Here is a 13,004-nt window from a genome sequence, read left to right as displayed (position 1 = left end):
CTGTGTGCAGAAGAAGACGAGCATGGACGGTCGGTGCAGCACGACGCGTCCAAAGACAATGTCACCGCCTTCGTCTCCAATCTGGCCTTCCAGATGTCTGAGGACAGAGTCAAGGAATTCTTTGACAAGGTGAGAAACACTCCAGTACAGTGGAATCACCCTATCAGCCCTTACACTGGTGCAATTCTGTAACACATGTTACATAGCCACTGGTGAATTAACAGAGAGAAAAATAAAGAAAAACGGTCATATAGGTTTTCCCATCCATGGGAGGTAATCTGAACCAACCAAACGGACTGAGCCAGTAGCGCGACATATGTCGTGACAACCAGGTGACAGTATACGTAAAGTAGCGCGACATATGTCGTGACAACCAGGTGACAGTATACGTAAAGTAGCGCGACATATGTCGTGACAACCAGGTGACAGTATACGTAAAGTAGCGCGACATATGTCGTGACAACCAGGTGACAGTATATGTAAAGTAGCGCGACATATGTCGTGACAACCAGGTGACGGTATACGTAAAGTAGCGCGACAACCAGGTGACAGTGCACGTAAAGTAGCGCGACATATGTCGTGACAACCAGGTGACAGTATACGTAAAGTAGCGGGACATATGTCGTGACAACCAGCCTAAGGGTTAAGACCCCCCCAATTTAAGTTTTCCTCCCTCTTAAGATCCTGTTTATGTCAGATATTTTGTTCATAACCTGTTTAAATTTACCCCCATTTTAAGACTCCCTCCTTTTGAAGATTTAAAAGGGGGGGTTCCACTGTAGCAGCTTTTAGGGTGAAAGGGAACAGCCACAGAAAATATCCATATCCCCCTTCTCTCTTTATTATAGTTTATTTCTTTATCTCTCTTGAAAACTTGACTAAACGTAAAAAGTAAGGCGTCGAAAACTCTACCCGTCTAAGGGGGAGGTAACCATAAAAAAAACACGCTTTGGGCCGCTGCTATATGATACGGCCATGGTTACCTCCCCTATACCCCTGCGTGAGTTGGGTAAGTATATTAATCAAATGAAAATTTATTATTGAAATTTTCGATTTGTGATGGTGTGTGTTTCAGTGTGGGGAGGTGGTGGAGGTGAGACTGGTGAAGAACTTCAAGGGGATGTCCAAAGGTTACGGCTACGTCGAGTTCACCGACGCTGTGAGTAACTCCAGCAAATCTACAGTTCGCTGCGAGCATTCTTTATTTTGTTAGTGTTATGTGACAGGGGAGGCTACCGCTCCTTTTACAGCAGACTCTGCACCCGAGTTGTTGGCCTTTAAGTCAACAGTGGATTGTGGAATTCTGTTTGTGATGGGGTCTGGTGGTTTCCGATTGTCTGTATGTTCATGGAAACCTTCGGGTTTGCATAACAGTTTTTATAGGGCTAAGAAATTAGCCTTAACATTTTCAATCCTGTTTGATTGCACTTCGCCTCCCGAGGTGATCGTAGTGTTACGGCACTCGGTTACAGTTAGATGAGATAAGATAAGATAAGATAAGATTAAAAATGTTTTATTATTGTATAATTATAGAAATCGTTTTTTTCCGAAGATGGCATCAGCTCATGGTACCACAGTGTGGCTTGTGCCAACATTGAGTGGGTGTAGTGTGAGTGTAGTTAGGGTGTATGACTGTCTGTCTGTCAGTCTGTTTGCTCCTTGTCTAACCGCACTGCCCGTTTGCTTTTACTGTGAGTGCAAGTAATGTCTGCCTAAATCTAATAATGTTACCGAATACTGCCTTGTACTTTGTCGAGCAGCATGCATTCTACAGTAGAACCTCCATTTAAGACTTCAATTTTACCCTTTCTGTCTTTTAAGACCTAGCTTTTTTGACTCACATGCGAAGCAAAAGTGAGTCTATGTACTCACCCGAGTCGTCCGTCCGTCCGTCCGTCCGTCCGTCCGTCCGTCCGTCCGTCCGTCCGTCCGGAAAACTTTAACGTTGGATATTTCTTGGACACTATTCAGTCTATCAGTACCAAATTTGGCAAGATGGTGTATGATGACAAGGCCCCAAAAAACATACATAGCATCTTGACAAGGCTTCAAGGTCAAGGTCGCAGGGGCCATAAATGTTGTCTAAAAAACAGCTATTTTTCCCATTTTTCCCATTTTCTCTGAAGTTTTTGAGATTGAATACCTCACCTATATATGATATATAGGGCAAAGTAAGCCCCATCTTTTGATACCAGTTTGGTTTACCTTGCTTCAAGGTCAAGGTCACAGGAGCTCTTCAAAGTTGGATTGTATACATATTTTGAAGTGACCTTGACCCTGAACTATGGAAGATAACTGTTTCAAACTTAAAAATTATGTGGGGCACATGTTATGCTTTCATCATGAGACACATTTGGTCACATATGATCAAGGTCAAGGTCACTTTGACCCTTATGAAATGTGACCAAAATAAGGTAGTGAACCACTAAAAGTGACCATATCTCATGGTAGAAGCACCATTGTACTTCCTATGTCTTGAATTAACAGCTTTGTGTTGCATGACCTTGGATGACCTTGACCTTGGGTCAAGGTCACATGTATTTTGGTAGGAAAAATGTGTAAAGCAGTTCTTAGTGTATGATGTCATGAAAGGTCAAGGTCAAGCATGTGAGTCGTATGGGCTTTGCCCTTCTTGTTCAGACTTTGTGTTGATAACCTGTGTAAATTGACCTCCACTTTAACACTCCCTCCTTTTCAAAACCTGATTTTCTTAGAAAGGGGGGGGGGGGGGTTCCACTGTACCACATCATAAGGTGTTGTTTTCAGAACGAGGTGCTGTTAGCGCTGAAGTTAGATCGGCAGCCTATCGATGGACGCCCCGTGTTTGTATCACGATGTGAGGACAGGAATTCTGGCAGCAAAACACACCAGTTCAAGGTCAGTTTCGCACATTTTTCATTTATATTTATCATCCCATTGCTAAGATATTGGGGTGCTTTTCCCCCCGCGGGTTAGGGGGAAGAATTTACCCGATGCTCCCCAGCATGTCGTAAGAGGCGACTAACGGATTCTGTTTCTCCTTTTACCCTTGTTAAGTGTTTCTTGTATAGAATATAGTCCATGTTTGTAAAGATTTTAGTCAAGCAGTGTAAGAAATGTTAAGTCCTTTGTACTGGAAACTTGCATTCTCCCAGTAAGGTCATATATTGTACTACGTTGCAAGCCCCTGGAGCACTTTTTTTATTAGTGCTTTTGTGAACAAGAAACAATTAACAAGTGGCTCTATCCCATCTCCCCCCCTTTCCCCGTCGCGATATAACCTTCGTGGTTGAAAACGACGTTAAACACCAAATAAAGAAAGAAAAGAAAGAATGGGGTGGCTTTGAATTCCTCCAAGTATTAGCATGTGTTCATCTATAGTATGTGTTCATCTTTAGTAATTGTTCATCTCTAGCATGCGTTCATCTCTAGCCCTGAGTGTTTTACACTGGAGAGTTTCATGTGTAATGAAAGCAGTTTTTACTAGAGACACTCACCCTAAATTAGAATATAATGGTTATTTTGTTCATCTTTTATATCCTTATTTGAAAAAAAGAATAGAAATAACAATTTGTTGTGTGAATTATTTGTTTGTATGAATAAAAATAGATAAGGTTTAAAGAACCCTTTTTGAGACACCCCCAATAATGAAAACTTCCCCTTTTTAAAGACTGATTTTTCAGTTTTCAGTCTGTAACGTTACCTCCATTTTAAGTCTCCCTCCTTGTTAGGACCTCTCAGATTGTTGGGGGTCTTGAAACTAAAAGGGGGGTTCCTCTTTATGTTGGACCAACGTTTTTGCTTTCACCCTTCAGTTTGATTTGCTGTATGATACAGCAACATGTGTGACATTGAGATGACAGGTGTTGTTGACTGTTTGCCTTGCAGTACGCTACCAGTCTGGAGAAGAACAAACTCTTCATCAAGAACCTGCCCTTCACCTGCTCAGTGGAGGCTCTGGAGAAAATATTTGGAGAGGTAAGTTTGTGCTTGGCGCGCGATTTTGCTTAGGTCTTTCTGAACACTGTACTCCCATGAAAAGTGTGCATGGGGTGGCGCAGTGGTACGTAATCTCAGTGCGCCCTTCGACGCACTGCAAATTGATTCCAGCTTTATCAGAGAAATTGAATTCTGATTTTGTACTCTAAATATTGAGTGGATTATCATTCAGAATTTTGTGTTTTTTTAAACTAATAGAACTGTGAGACCCATTTTTTGGGGACATATATTTTGCGTAACTTTTTTCTTTTTTTCACATAAATTGTTAGTACAAACTGACATTTGTGGCTCTTGTTTTTCCCCCCTTAGCATGGCAAGCTGAAGGAGGCGAGACTGGTCACATACCGCAGTGGTGCGCCCAAAGGCCTGGCCTATGTGGAGTATGAGACAGAGGTCAGTGTTCTTTGTCCCACTGTTGCCTGTGGGCTGTTAGCAGTATGAAAGCTGTGACACCTACCAGGCTGATTTCAGCAGTGTATGTACTGGACTGTGTGGCTGTAAGGCAGTTTGTGTCTGTGTGTGTGTGTCTCTCTCTTGGTCTCTGTCTCTCTCTCCATCCCTTCTCTCTGGACTGGTTGTCATCTCTCTCTCTTTCTCCCCTCTCTCTCTCCCTCTCCGATTGCTTTTTCGTTTGCGAATTGTTTGTTTGCTTTTTGTCATTGTATTACATTGTATTTGTTTGCTTTTTGTCATTGTATTACATTGTATTTGTTTGCTTTTAGTCATTGTGTTACATTGTATTTGTTTGCTTTTTGTCATTGTATTACCTTGTATGTTTGCTTTTTGCCATTGTATTACATTGTATTTGTTTGCTTTTTGTCATTGTATTTGTTTGCTTTTTGTCATTGTATTACATTGTATTTGTTTTCTTTTTGTCATTGTATTACATTGTATTTGTTTTCTTTTTGTCATTGTATTACATTGTATTTGTTTGCTTTTAGTCATTGTGTTACATTGTATTTGTTTGCTTTTTGTCATTGTATTAATTACATTGTATTTGTTTGCTTTTTGCCATTGTATTACATTGTATTTGTTTGCTTTTTGTAATTGTATTACATTGTATTTGTTTGCTTTTTGTGATTGTATTACATTGTATTTGCTTTTTGTTATTGTATTACATTGTATTTGTTTTGTTTTTGTCATTGTATTTGTTTGCTTTTTGTCATTGTATTACATTGTATTTGTTTTCTTTTTGTCATTGTATTTGTTTTATTTTTGTCATTGTATTACATTGTATTTGTTTGCTTTTTGTCAGTGTATTACATTGTATTTGTTTGCTTTTTGTCATTGTATTACATTCATGGCGATCTCTTGTAGAGTATGCTATGATTACATTGTATTTGTTTGCTTTTTGTCATTGTATTTGTTTGCTTATTTGTCCGTACGTTCTACTTGTCTATCATGTATGTATTAGAATTTCTATTTGTATTAGATGTAAGGACAGGTTGTAAGAAAAAGCGTGGCCTTAAACCTCTATCCTTTTAAAATAAAGTTCCATCATCATCCTCTCTCTCTCTCTCTTTCTGCTACTTGTGTGAATGTGTCTGTGCCTGTCTATTTTTTTGTTCTAAACACAGAGAGGGAAGCAAAGAGAGAACAAGGTGTCAAATAAAGTATTGAACTAAAATGATAGATGATTTGTTGATTTCTCAATGTCTGTAATTATTGTGATTTTTGTTGTTTCAAATCAAATCAAACTTTATGAGCGTTGTGGTATAAGCAATACAGACAAGCTTTTTTTTTTTTTTTTTGCAGGAGGAAGCTTCCCAGGCAGTCTTGAAGACAGACGGACTGGAGATCGGTGATCACAAAATAGAGGTTGCCATTAGCAACCCTCCACAGCGGAAACAGCCTCTGAATTCGCTGGTTCCTTCCCTTGGTGGGGGCAAGATAGAAACAGAAACGTACGTTACTTAACAGTCCCTAGTATGTTGGTGGATTTGTGGTTTTGTGTTTGTTGGATTCATGGTGAGGGGGCAGTGGTCCGGGGGCCAGTTAACCCTTACACTGGTGCAATTCTGTAACACATGTTACATAGCCACTGGTGAATTAAAGGCATAGAAAGCTGATGACTATTCACGCTAATTGCTTTACCCACAGCTGGAGACATGCTAAATTAAGTTTCCTGCAAGATATTGTGGTCTAGGACCCCTTAAATGTTTAGATATTTGAATTTTTATTTTGATCTAGATCGTCCTATTTATAGATTTGCCAACAGAGGTAACGTTGACGCAAGGGAAATAACTCCGCGTCTTTGTTGACATCCTCACTTTTTCAGAGGCTAGAACAAGCTGTAATGCATGTATATGGTCCGCGCATTGCGACATATCGTCATTATATGGCCTTATGATGCATTTGACATCGATTGTAGGCAAACTACACATCGTAAACACGGGAGCGAGTTAGTAAGCCTTTAACAGAGAGAAGAAAAAAAAACCCGGTCATGTAGGTTTTCGCATCCATGGGAGGTAATCGGAACCGACCACACAGACTGAGCCAGTAGCGCGACATATGTCGTGACAGTATACGTAAAGTAGCGCGACATATGTCGCGACAACCAGCCTAAGGGTTAATAGTTATCTAAAAGGGGCAATTTTTAGGGGGTCAATAGGCGTTTTCTAGAAATAACTCTTGTCAGGATTTTCATGTGCTGTGGGAGAGTTGTGCCCCTTTTACACGCTGCCGAGGTGGAGTCACTCTGATGGGTACGTTATGCAGTGTTTGCTGGATATGATGCCCTTTTCTTTTGAAAATATGCACATAAGAGTTTACGATTCCTTGGGGCAATGATCCCTTGCATGACTAGTAATCGCTGAGAATGTGTTTTGGCTTGGTGTCATGTGAGTTTGGGGAAACGCACGTGCTCAGCGATCACTGGGCAGCAAAACGTGTATGTCTTTTTGTCAGGGATCGATGTTTTTGAAGGTGAAACGTGCTTTATTCTTTTTTGGATTTTTGTTTTAAGGTTGTTGCTTGTTTTGGTTGGTCGGTTAGTTCTCTAAAGGAAACCTAGAAAGCCACATGCAATGGAACCCTCATTTAAGACCCTCCAATGACTTCCCCCTTTTTAACACCTTGATTTGTCTGATTTTTTCCCTCCATAACCTCTGTAAATTTACCTCAATTTTAAGACTTTCCTTTTTGAGACTAATTTTCTCAGATTTGACAAAATCTTGAAAGGGAGTTTTCACTGTATTGACATCTGTTTGGATCTGTCTCTGATCTCTCGTTCGTTCAGTTGTTGGTTCTCTGCTTGTTGCTTTTGCTTTTTGGTCCACTTTTATTTGTGTCCTGAAGAAGCCTCCACAGTCCAACATTTTGACAATGTTCTTTTGCAGTCCTTTTCTTGGTGAGTATAGTCTGGCTGAGGGGCAGGTGAAGGACGTTTTTCATTCTTTAAACAAAATCTATACAACTTATATATGTAGTGCTCAAGAAGAAAAGTTGTTTAGGACGATTAGTACTACCTTCTGTTAAACTAACTTGTTTCCAGCTTTTGGTACAGTAAAACCTGTCTCTAACGGACACCCTTGGGGAATGGTAATAGTGTCCCTATTAGACAGGTGTCCCTTCTTCACAGGTGGAGGGGCCGGGGCAATATTTTACAAAGAGCACGTAAAATGAACAAGACACTTTTTGTCAGTCCTGTAGTATGTATTTATTGGATTGAACATGAGACTCACTGAAAATGTGAGTAAACAAATGATACATGTAGCAAACAACAACAACAACAACACCCCCCCCCCCCCCCCCCCCCCCCCCCCCCCCCCCCCCACCTAACCCGTTCCCAACACACACTGTGCATCAAACTTACGCAAGTCGGACGTCACAAAGCTAAAAATAGCTGACTCTTCATCAGTCATTCAACGGGAAATTCCGCAGTGTGTCTCGACCAAATTGGGTCAGCTCTTGTTTCATTCAGTTTTTCTAGTCTCAGCATAAATGCATGGAACAAAAATTTAGCTGTGTTAACTATTGTTTCCTTCGAACGATTGCTTACAAAGAGAGAGAGATCATCACGTCTTCTTTTTCCGATTTGATCCTCGCGATCTGTGTTTTACCACATCCCATCTCCTTCGCCACATCTTGGCATGATTGGCCGCTATCTAGTTTTTTCAAGGCAGCGACACGCTGCTCTAAAGTCAACGCTTTTCTTTTTCCTGCTGGAGATTCCATTTTCAAACACAGTAGTCTACTGTTGCTTTTGATTGTGACTGTATCCACAATGCGGAAAAGCGAAAGTGAGTGAGCGAAAGTGGGTCTCCATCTAAACAAGCCACTGATTGGTCAGAAAAGGGACAGGACAACCAATCAACAACCATTTGTGCTACGGCTACGGCTGCCGAGCACTGTCTGCATAACAGTCGAGTTTTCGAAGTTGCGTTTTTATGTACGTTGTGTCCGTTTGTGACAGTGTTTACACTTCCTACGGTCCGAAAAATCGTGTCCGCGTCCGTAAGTGGCAGGTGTCCGCCCGTTAAAGGTTAGTTATTGTTGAAATCGTGTTCGTGCCATGATAAACTGTCCGTATGTAGCAGGTGGCCGTTACAACAAGGGTCCGCTAGACTCAGGTTTTACTGTAGTGGCGCGGTGGTAAGACGTCGGCCTCCTAATCGGGAGGTCGTGAGTTCGAATCCCGGTCGTTGCCGCCTGGTGGGTTAAGAGTGGAGATTTTTCCGATCTCCCAGGTCAACTTATGTGCAGACCTGCTAGTGACCTAACCCCCTTCGTGTGTACACGCAAGCACAAGACCAAGTGTGCACGGAAATGATCCTGTAATCCATGTCAGAGTTCGGTGGGTTATGTTATGCCTTATGGAAACACGAAAATACCCAGCATGCCTCCCCCAAAATCGGCGTATGCTGCCTGAATGGTGGGGTAAAAACGGTCATACACGTAAAAATTCACTCGTGCTAAAAACATGAGTGAACATGGTAGTCTAAGCCCATGAACGAAGAAGAAGAAGGTAGTAAAAGCTCTGCACACGTACATTTTTACAAATCAAGAGGAAAAACCCTCACATTCATACCCAAAACAAGCCCCACATTCAATGTCACATTTTCTGGTTGTACCACTCAAAAATGTACCAGCATAGAGCAAAAAATGAGCAGTGTTAGTACTTTCAACACAAGATAGTACTAATCGTCTTGAACAACTTTTCTTCTTAAGCACTATACAAAAGTTGTTTAGATTTTTTTTTAAATAATTAAAAACGTCCTCCGCTAGCCCCTCGGTTGGACTATGCAGAATTCAGTGTTATTTGACACTGTGTTGACATCTTCATTTCTCTGTGTGTTGTAGACGTGGCAGGGCAAGAACACAAGTGGCCCTGGTGCCCAGAGCTGTGAAGCGACCTGGTGCTGCGCCCAGCAAACCTTCTGCTACAGCAGCTAGCAACCCAGCACAGAAATCCGGGGACGCCACCACCACAGAAAAGATGAGCAACGAAGACTTCAGGAAAATGCTGCTCAAATGAAGTCCAGTCTTGACTCTTCCTGGTGTTACAGTCTTGTTGGGTTTTGCGTCCAGGGGTGATGTGCACGAGAAAGTTACCAACCTAGTGGGAGCCAGCCGCATGGTCGGTTTGGTTGAAATTGAGGTTTGTTTGTGATTCAAACCAATCCAACCCCTCAGTTGGCTCCCACCCGGTTGGTAGCTTTTTCGTGCATCTCAGCCCTGATCAGCTGTTCTCTGATATCATACAGAGTAAGAAGAGTCCAGATATGATGACAGTTGGGTGACTTTGTTGTGACGAGTTGACAAGGACTTCTATGTTCAGCCAGTTAGCTCAGACATGTAAGATGATCGATGAGAAAGTTGCCTGTAACTAGATGTGGTACTTAACATGCAAGATCTGCAAAAGGAGAAGACCCTCTATGTAACACCAATGAGTGCATTTGGGAAATCAAAAAAGTGAACAGTTTTTTTCGGAATCGCCAACACTATTGGATAATCATTGCTGTTAAGTACCGTAATGTTTTCTGCAGGCTGACTGCCTGTTGGAACACTGGTCAAACTGCTGGAACTGCAACATCAGCCATAGCCAGTACCCCCATGGTGATATTTTGAACCAGCTCTGTGGACAGTGGAACCCCCCTTTTGTATACACTTCCCCCCCACCACCAGCAATTTAAGACTTCTTTTTTTTTGTTGACCTAACTTTCTTAGATTTTCCGTTTGTAACCTCTGAACCCCTTTTTATGACCCACCAATCCCTTTTAAGACCCTGTTGATTTTGTTGATAACATCTGTACATGTACCCCCAATTTTAAGACTCCCTCCTTTTTAATACGCGAGTTTCTCAGATTAATTTGTTGGAGGTCTTTAAAAGAAGGGTTTGTATGTACCTCTATTTTTAAGTCAACCTACTTTTTAAGACCTGTGGATTTTTTGTGATAAGATTTTTTTAGGTATTTAAGGGGGGGTTACCCTGGAGTCTGGACTGTAGCAACTGTCACTCAGCTGGAAAGACAAAACATGTGGAGCAGGTGTTTTCTGCTTATTTTCAAGATTTGGTCAGCCCTTGTCCCTCCAGAGCTCCCAACACTCAAGCACCTGCTTGTAGATCCGCAGTGGCGTAGTGGATAAGACATACGTCTCGTAGTCACGAGTCCAAGTCCCGGCCGCGGCAGCGTGGTGGGTTTAGGGTGGTGATTTTTCCGATCTCCCAGGTCAACTTATGTGCGCATGAAAAAGATCCTGTAATCTATATCAGAGTTCAGTGGGTTATAGAAACACGAGAATCCCCAGCATGCTTCTCCCGAAATCGGTGTATGCTGCCTGAATGGCGGGGTAAAACAGTCCACTCGTGCAAAAACATGAGTGAACGTGGGAGTTTCAGCCCATGAACGAAGAAGAAAAAGATCCCTGAAGTGCCCACTACACAATGACGCAGATCTCTTTCATCAATTTCTACTGGCTTCCTGTGATGTTTGAGCATTATAATTGCTGAAAACTCGCAGTACTTACAATTTTTGTCAAGTTTGAAATTAGCGGAGTTAATTTCCATACTACAGGTCCGACCGAATGGGTTAAAATCTCAGCGACTTATGACAAGGATTACAAAATCACGTTTGAACAGGAGTAGCATCATCTAAACAAGTATACCAGAAAGTTAGCTAATACACCAAATCATGTAACTCGCTTGATTCAAGTTGTGTTTTTTTACAACAGCAAGGGAACTTGTGCTAAAATTATCATTTTATTTCTTTGAAAACAATCAATGGTTTGACATTAACTACATGTACGTTTGATTTGGTTCCATCAAGTTAGTGATGTCCCTCAAACAGAGGAAAATGGTGTTTACTTTTGAACGCACACTGTAAAGGAAAGAGAAATGCAGTGAAAGTAAACTGCTTGTCTTATGCTTACTGTTGTGCAGTAAAATACAGGCTGGAGAATAGACAATGTTCAGAAATATTTCTGTGGGCTTTGTATGGGTTGTGAAAGAGTGAATACTCTTGCTTTTAGTGAGGCAAGCTTTCCCATGTGACATTATAGGCCAATCACTAACGTGGGATGTCTGAAAAACATGGACAAGGAGCACATAAAAGCTTGAAGAGTATTAATTTTTTCACAACCGATACAAACGTCATATATTGGTCTCCTCGAATCATCTAGCCTGAAAATACTCTACTTTGTCCCGCTTGACAGGTAAAGAGAATGAGACAGCTTGAAAGTTAGATCTTATGAGTTAGTTTGTTTTTTGTTGTTGCGTGTGAATGTTTGAGTGAATATCTGTTGATCCAATTTGAAATAAATGAAATGAATTTGTTTTACAAGATGAAATAATGCAAGAGATTTGCATGAAAAAGTATTTTAGTTGTGGAGCTGTGAAATATAAAAGATATGCAAGGGAAATGCATGTTATCTGAAGTCTTGTATGTTTTTTTCATGCTTTGTCATATAATGGCAATAAAAAGCAACAAAACAAAAATGGTTGTTTTGTTTGCCCAAGCATAATGTGTCTGTGTGGAAGATAGTGTTTATTTACACCACCTCCTATACAATCTCTCTCGCTCTCTCTCCAAAATACATGCAAGACACAGTGTAAACAGTCTGACACAACACAAGAACAAAATATGTCTGATAGTTAATACCAGTGTACATGTACAAAAAAGTCAACCAACAGGGTCTTGGGTGTGATCCAGTCAACCCCAAGGTGTTTTGGCAATAAGCAAAGTATGACTCGGTATGTGCAATTAATTGCTACACATACCAGTGTACCAAGTAATCAACAGGGGCTAACAGCCCTGCCACTTAAAATACATGCATGTAGCATGCTCTCAAGCTTAAAAGCAACCCTGCATCAATGTCATTCATTCATGAACAAGCTTTTTCATTAATATTCTTATATTACTTCATTGTTCAAATTATGAACTCGTACAAAAGGATCAAACACACATGCCGTATTGTATGCCGCTTGCTGTCCCCAGCGATAAAGCAGCCCGAATTTGCATGAAGGTAACCTCACAGGACTATATGAAATCCTATCCTTATCCTTACCCTTACCATTACAAAAAATGCATTCCGTGGGCGCAGACACACACACGCTTTTGACTTATCAGGCATGACATTTTCCCATCAATTGGCCCATTTCTGGGATTTTCAAAGCTCAAGAATATCAAATTGCACATTTTTGGATCATTTCCTCAAATATTTGTAAAGGGGGAGGGGGGGTGTGCATTCTTTTAGCCTTTCTTGATCTCATACCTGGAAACTCTTGATATACTATGTTATTCTTCGTCTCTTCATGCCAATATAAGCTGAAAGGTCAGAATCAAATGTGCCTTGCAGGTCTAAGAGCTTGTCAGCTACATGACAAACCTACTCCTTCCTGCATTCACCTTCAACACTGCTATTCAGTATGGCAACCATCAACTGAACCATTACCTTTGAACACCTTGAGTATACACATCTTTCTTTCTTTATTTGGTGTTTAACGTCGTTTTCAACCACGAAGGTTATATCGCGACGGGGAAAGGGGGGAGATGGGATAGAGCCACTTGTCAATTGTTTCTTGTTCA

General features: G+C 41.1%; 1 protein-coding gene across 1 annotated transcript in view; it reads left to right on the top strand.

The window, feature by feature from the left end:
- The window catches only part of LOC138975692 (squamous cell carcinoma antigen recognized by T-cells 3-like), a 51,320-nt gene extending 39,380 nt beyond the window's left edge, over window positions 1-11,940 (top strand). The window contains exons 16-22 of the mRNA XM_070348433.1: window positions 11-129; window positions 1,076-1,159; window positions 2,767-2,877; window positions 3,868-3,957; window positions 4,288-4,371; window positions 5,734-5,882; window positions 9,280-11,940. Of these exons, the coding sequence (XP_070204534.1) occupies window positions 11-129; window positions 1,076-1,159; window positions 2,767-2,877; window positions 3,868-3,957; window positions 4,288-4,371; window positions 5,734-5,882; window positions 9,280-9,454 (812 nt within the window). The 3' untranslated portion in view covers window positions 9,455-11,940. The remainder of the gene's footprint in view (window positions 1-10; window positions 130-1,075; window positions 1,160-2,766; window positions 2,878-3,867; window positions 3,958-4,287; window positions 4,372-5,733; window positions 5,883-9,279) is intronic.
- The last annotated feature ends 1,064 nt before the right edge of the window (window positions 11,941-13,004 follow it).

Source organism: Littorina saxatilis, linkage group LG9, assembly GCF_037325665.1.
Source record: "Littorina saxatilis isolate snail1 linkage group LG9, US_GU_Lsax_2.0, whole genome shotgun sequence".
Taxonomy (NCBI): domain Eukaryota; kingdom Metazoa; phylum Mollusca; class Gastropoda; order Littorinimorpha; family Littorinidae; genus Littorina; species Littorina saxatilis.
Note: the sequence above shows the minus strand (reverse complement) of the source record. Positions and strands in the feature narration are given on the sequence as shown.